Source organism: Apis dorsata, unplaced genomic scaffold (assembly GCF_000469605.1).
Source record: "Apis dorsata unplaced genomic scaffold, Apis dorsata 1.3 scaffold_289, whole genome shotgun sequence".
NCBI classification, from domain to species: domain Eukaryota; kingdom Metazoa; phylum Arthropoda; class Insecta; order Hymenoptera; family Apidae; genus Apis; species Apis dorsata.
The window spans coordinates 17284-24493 of record NW_006263564.1 but is presented as its reverse complement, the minus strand read 5'-3'; the positions used below and the strand labels follow the sequence as shown (position 1 = coordinate 24493).

Here is a 7210-nt window from a genome sequence, read left to right as displayed (position 1 = left end):
ATATATATATAGGCGAATGAACAGGAACGGGGATTTTCTATGTGGTTTGAAAAATTTCGAACAAAAATATATATATTCGAGAAATGCTCGAATAAGATTTATTCGATCCGCTTGTCGTATAACCTCGTTTGAACGATAAATTATCTTCGAGGTAACTTTGATCCCGTTATAGGGAATGTTTTGTAATTTTTAGATTCTTAATAATAATTAAGAATAAAAGGGATGGACGATTAATTTCGGACGAGTGGATCTACTACTTTCATCATATATGGAAAATCTTCCATATATCCATCCCACTTAACAAGGATCCCAATTAATGTTCAAAGTTAAAAAAAAAAAAAAATCTCCTCTCTTGGCTTCAACCGCCAAATATCGCCAAGTCTTAATATGGAATGCCCGATCGCGGCGCGATAGTGGCGCTTTTAATCAGCTTGTCGCGAAGATTTCCCTGCCTTCTTCCCTCCCCCCTCCTCCTCCCCAGGTGCAAAAATTTGGACGAACGGAGGTCGGGCATACCAGCGGAAAGGTCCCACGGGAGCCGAAAGGGAGAGGAGACGGCCACTAAATATTGTGTTCGCGCAGAGAATACAGCTCTCGGGACACGTGTAAGCGGGATTCCGTATGAGCAGATCGGCCCGCCGATTATACGCTAATTCAACGCAAATTCCTTCCACGAGATATCTGTATCGCTCGCATACATCAGAGGCCGCGGTAGCTGGCTGCCGTTGTTGCTGGCGAGAGGACCTTCTCCTCCTCCTCCTCCTCCTCCTCGCCGAGTCTCCTCCCGGCTGGCTTAATCAGTATCCACAGAGGAGGAAGACAACTATATATACACACACCACGGTTTGTACATAGTTTCGCGCGTATAAGGTGACCTTGGGTGCGGGAGCAAGAGGTTTTGTTACGTTGAGTTTTTTTCCCCATTTTTATTGGAATATTTTTGATAGTGTTGTTCCCAACACTGGTGGAAAGAAGGAAGGATTATTCACGCTTATTTTCACATCATAGTTATTTAAAATGTGCATTACCGTTAGGCATGGAATTCATACGATATGAAAATATTTTTATTTCTCGTAATATTAATTTATAAACGTAATTTCGCATACGAGTAGTTAAGATAATAATTGCACGAATAGATGATTAATAATTTCGAAAATATTTCCAGTCTTGGATGGTTATCTATTTTTTTACGAAATTTCAATGTTCAATTTCAAAATTATCAGGAAAATTGTCAACAAAGCGTTTGAAATGGAAATAAATGGACTAATGGACTTAAAAAAAAAAAAAGAAAAAAGAAGAAGAAAAGAGGAAAAATCGTCAGATATCGAGGTTTCTCACGCATGACGAAGTAGATACGAAAGAAGACGACGGGGCTACCGTGAGTAGAGAGGAGGCGAAGATATATCGCGGTTGTCGGCCGACGTAGTACTATTCTTTCGCGGCAGCCGACGCGCGGCGTGTATGCGCGCGCAGCGTTCACAAATTAAGGAGCGCCAAAGTCGACGGGATGGCGTAGCTATCGCGCTTCATAAAACTTCGTTAGCAGGCTGTGCAAGTAGACGGGTTGCTGCAACGTTATAACGCAGCGTAGAGGAGACCGCGCTGATGGCCCCTCTCTCAGAGGGTAGTCGGCTGGCTACCGTAAAAATTCATTTTCTCCCTTCCCCGTGTAATTTCACCACCGGATTCTTGCTTCCTCCTCCTCCTCCTCCTCCTCGCCTCCACGAACACGAGAGTGATCAAGCGCGGCCGCTGCGTCCGATCCTAATCTTGATTAGCAGCATTCGCCACGTTCCTTTGTGCCGCGCGTAAACGAGATTCATCGCGCCTTCTTCCTCGAATCTGCATCCCCGCATCCGTTGTATATACGTGATGTCACCGTGTTGTTCGTCCGGCCAGGTCTTGTATCCTCCTCTGTAACCCGTTATTGCGAACTGTTCGCGTAATAATCCACGGTAGATCATAATCTCGACCATGCTCCCTCTCCAAATAAATCATCGCTTATATAATTTTATTACAACGAAATCTCGAAACAAATCGCATCGGTTACTCGAGTGGTATCAATGTAAAAAAAAAAATTCTAAATACTTTTTCAACAGTGAGAATATATCACCATTCCTTGTAACACGGATCAAATCCTCTTGAAAAATCTCCTTTAACAAAAATAGAACCATAATCCCCGTTTATCGAGCGTTTAACGATCTCGAATTTCGATCAACGCAGGTTGAGCAACGGTATTGGCGCCACGTGCCTCTAATATCAAGCAGGAGGTCGTATATCCTCCACGGTGCGTCCGCTCGTTAATTTGCTCGCTGTGGAGCGAGCGCGTACAGGGCCAGTGGGCGCACAAGGTGCACCCCACACGTGGCCACACGTACACACACACGGCCAAGCGGTAAATAGGCATACACGAAAGAGATGGCGCGCGCGTCATTAGGTAACGTGGCCTCGTTAGGATGAGTTTTTCCGCCGCTAATGAGGTGGCCTGCAAGTAGTTGTCTCTCTACCGCTACCGGCGCAGACGAGGTCCGTCCAGCCGAGGTAGAGGGCACTCTCTGTCTCTCTCTCTCTCTCTCTCTCTCTCTCCTCGGATCAGGTGGACGCGGAGTCCGACCTTCCGTGACGGCCCAGCGCGAATCTCGAGACCTGGACACTATTTTTAATCCACCCCCGGGACGCGGACTTTATGGAATTAAAATACATGCCGGCTGCTTATATCCCCCCGACGCGGATACTATATTTCTCTCTTAGCGGACAACCCTACAACCAGGAATAATCCTGCTTCTTCCTGGATGTTATGCCAACGGACATCTCGTTTTTCCTTCGTTTTTTTTTCCTTTTTTTTTTTTTTTTTTTTTTTTGACTCGCTGTCTCTCCTTTTTCCGAAGCTTCGTGGATCCGCTTTCTTGCGGTTTTTCTTCTGGGAATGAAGGTAAAATGTAGGAGATTGTTGGATTACGGAAACGTGACCGATTCAGAATTTGTGAGACTCGATATGGGGATAAACGTGTAATAGATTTTTATAAATTATTTAGTTATAAAATTTTATTAGATATAGAATGTCATGAAGAAGTTTGTGAGATCCAGAAATGAAATAATGGTACGAAAATATTAAAAGTGAGTCTCTTAAAAGGATTCTTCTGAGCATTAGATGTTAATAAAGTTTGATTGAAGATTCCTCGATACAAATTAAATATTCCTGAGTATATTTCTTATCGATTTTCAATTACCAATAAAGTCAAATTACTAAAAAGTCAAACGAAACTTTCCTATCCTTCATTTTCCTCAAAAGAAATCTTTAAAATTTCCAAACATCTGATACTCCAACCAAACAAACTACAAAAAATATTTAGAAAATGCAAGTCATCTTATCATCGATTTTCAATTCCCCCATTATTCCTCTCTCGTTTCCCAAAACACCTGATGCTCCTGCATCCCGAAACGTGTAACACGTATGTTTATACACGAAAAATCAGCCTGTGGCTCGATTATCCAGGAAATAATCCATTTTCGCGTACACGTTTAACGAAACGTGGGTGAGTGGGGGGGAGGGGGGGGAGGCATCGACAACGCCGCTCTCGCTGTCGTCGTGATACGACGCGGTTCCACGCGACACCGACATTTAAGCGCGGACGGACGAATGGCGCGCGCGTGTCCGCGCGTTTTTGCGAGAGTTCCTGCCCGCGGCCATTAAATTTACGAGCCGTCACGGCTAACTTGCAAAGAATAATAACGTATATGCTCGAAATAATCCAGCCGGGTCGGGGATAACCCGGTATATGGAAATAGCCGGGGCTATTTGAACGAACTCTCGATGTCAAAGCAAGCCAGACCGGATATAACTCAACGTTTAAACGGAGGATCGCGCGCACGCGTCCCGGCCTCGGCTCTCGGCGCGTGCTGCTGTTTTGGATTTAAAAAAACGCGGCTATTTAACATTTTTTTACCCCCTTGGCTATTTCCATCTCTCGTGCGTGTCGCTCGTGGCCGATTTAAATTAAAATGTTGCGGAAATTGTTTTCTCGATTCTTCGAATTCGTTGGTGAATTGTCATGGATTTTCGTACGAAATGCAGTACAAGCTTTATGTGTTGGGGAAATATAGTAAGGAATTTAAGGATAATTGTCGAGTCTTGGTTGCAAGTGCTTTTGTGCTCTTTTTGATCTGTAATGTGTCTTCTTTCGGAGTCAATTAGTTAATTAGTGAAGCAGGATTAGTGGTTACAGTTTCAAATTTAATAATGAATAAAAATTAGAAATAAAAGTTCTAAATCTAAAATTTCGATTACTTTGTACTCTCGAAATCCAGAGTGCTTTTTTCCTCTTGAATTTTGATTTTTGCAATTCTTCAAACTCGACGACCAACACCGTCCATCTGAATCAGAGCCAAGAATCCACCTTCCCAATCCAGTTCTAAAAGATATTTCAGAATTGATTCATAATAATTTCTAAAATATCGTGTTCTTTCTTCGTTCGCGACTTGAAAAATTGATCTAAAAAAAAGTATCATCGATAAATACTTTAAAAAATCCATAAATATAAGTAAACAAAACAATCATAGACACCAGTAGTTAACAGTCACGTGGCGCTAGTGTCGCCTCACTTACAGTAATAATACATCACACACTTTTCATAATCCTCAAATTTATCACACTTTTCTCAATTCTTCTACACAAATAAAACACGTCAAAACTTCTCTTAATTCCTACTCGAAATTAATTCCCTCATAATCGTAAAAGTAACGATTCTCCACGCCTCCTCCTCCTAGATTTCAGCCATGATGATCGACTGCCCTCAAAGTGCCCTCCCCCCTCCTCCCCATCTCGAGTGGTGTCGCCATTCATCCACCTCGTTCCCGTCGCTTAATTCGCGAATATTTCACTGGCTGGCCGAAAATACGTTACAGCTGCTCGCGTCGTGTCTACAAGCGGGCCGCCGCGCGCCATTTTTCCCAAATATTCGCCGCCCGTAAATTTCCGTCGTTCGCGTATTTTTTTATCGTTCTTCGAGGCTCTTCAATTTTTATTTCGAACGAGAGGGGTAATATAACCCGGCCAAAAGGGGGTTAAGGATAATCGTCGAGCACGATTTATAGTTGCTCGCCTTGTTTGTTGTTGATGTTGGTTGATGTTGTTGACGGTGTTACAGACGGCGTTGCACTGGGCGGCCAAGCACGGCGACGAGAATATCGTGAAGCTGATCGCTGGCACCTACAAGGATTACATCAAGAGCGTCAACGAAACTTCGGTAAGCGAATGAAAATAATTCTTGGCCAAACTCTCCTTCCTTTTCTCTTTACGAATTAATAAAAATTCTTTATTCTAATCTGTCCTCTCTTCCCGGCTACGTGCTCCTGCCAATCTGCCTTCTTCAGAACGGGGTAAGTTTCTCGTCGATATAAATTTGTCGAAACACGTAACAAGGATCAATCTGTGTAAAAAATCACAATCACAATCATAATAATACTCTTTCCCAATAATACTCATTCTCGACAATTTAAACATTAAAGTGAACAAATAAAAACGCAGAAGAGAGAGAGAGAGAGAAGGGGTAAGGTATCGATAAAAAGGAAGAGCAAATGAATAAATCGCGAACCACGCGATATCTATCTACCGTGATCTCTGAAAGTGGTCGTTCGAGAGAGAGAGAGAGAGAGAGAGAGAGAGAGATTCGTGCGGGTTGCATTCGGGAGGGAATGGCGCAACGCACCATGAGAGGTGGGCACTCGCGAGATAGGATCGGATGTGTGTGGTCCGCCGCTTTGCTCTTTACAAGACTTATATAAGCTGGAGCGCCCTCTTCGCGGTGGGAAGACGGTTGGATAGAAAAGGAGGGGAGGGGAGGGGAGGGAGAGGTTGCTCGTTAGCGGCTCGCGACAAACGCTCGTTGAACTACCGCAGCACACCACGTTCCACCACGTTCCTCGGTTGGGGATTGACGAGCGGGGCGATGGGATCGAGCGCTTCTTCTAACGTTGAATAATTGGAACGAATTGAGAGGAGGATTTTTTATTCGTCGAAAAGAAAAAAGAAGAAGAAAAGAAAAGATTCGAAGGGGAGGAAATTTTTAGGAATAATAAATTCGAGGTGTGCTTCGTGGAGAGGGAAAGAGAAGGTTGAGGGGTGGACAAGGGCTTCTTCTTATTCCCTCCAATTAAGGCGATTGGCTTCGTTTTTATTTCTCTTTCTCTCTCTCTCTCTCTCTCAAGTTTCATTTCGAAATTTTTATCGATTTTTTTATTAAAAGATGTTATCGTTGTTGCACGATTGAATTTATTTATATAAGGATTATGCGTTCATATCAAGTTATTTTGTATAAATTATCAAATAGAAGTTGGATCAAAGGAGAAAAATAGGAAAAAGTCACTATAGAGATAAAGAGATAGAGAAAAGTTGAAGGAAAAGAAATAAGTTAGGTTAGGTCGTTCTCGAAAAATCAATCTGTCGAAATATTAAAACAAAAAAAAAAGAAAATAATTATAAATTATTTAAATTATTTACAGCTTAAAGTTAAAATTAACGAGTATCAAATTATTTCGTATAATCATCGAATTGAAATTGGATCAAAGGAAAAATAACAAAAAGTCACTATAGATAAAGATAGAGAAAAAGAAGAAGAGATTAGATCCTTTTCGAGAAAGATCTATCGAAATATTAAAAAAAAGAAAATATGATTATAGATTATTTAGATTATTTACAGCAGTCATTTAAAGTTAAAATCAATGAATATCAAATTATTTCGTATAGTCATCGAGTTAAAATTGGATCAAAGGAAAAATAGCAAAAAGTCACTATAAATAAAGATAGAGAAAAAGAAGAAGAGGTTAGATCCTTTTCGAGAAAGATCTATCGAAATATTAAAACAAAAAAAAAAAAATGTGATTATAGATTATTTAGATTATTTACAACAGTCGCTTAAAATCAAATATCAAATTATTTCGTATAATCATGAAATTGAATGAAAGGAAAAAAGTCACTATAGATAAAGATAGAGAAAAAGGAGAGGTTAGATCCTTTTGAAAGATCAATCTATCGAAACGTATAAAAAAAAGTATCACCGTCGATGTACGAAAAGGAAGGATATACGTGTGAAAAAAGAAGTCGTCGTTCGAAAATAGGTTCGATTCTTTTAAAACGTCTCCCATGTCCACCGAAATACGCCAGACTCTCTGTTTTCGGGGATTAGTGCTCGATTTAATAAATACGCGTGTA

At 41.2% G+C, this 7210-nt stretch overlaps 1 protein-coding gene across 1 annotated transcript in view; it reads left to right on the top strand.

Moving 5' to 3' along the window:
• Nucleotides 1–7210, top strand: part of LOC102676145 (ankyrin repeat domain-containing protein SOWAHB-like) — a gene marked incomplete at its 5' end in the record, with an annotated part of 139656 nt that overhangs the window by 116835 nt on the left and 15611 nt on the right. The window contains 2 exons of the mRNA XM_006616948.2: nucleotides 5148–5246; nucleotides 5374–5379. Of these exons, the coding sequence (XP_006617011.2) occupies nucleotides 5148–5246; nucleotides 5374–5379 (105 nt within the window). The remainder of the gene's footprint in view (nucleotides 1–5147; nucleotides 5247–5373; nucleotides 5380–7210) is intronic.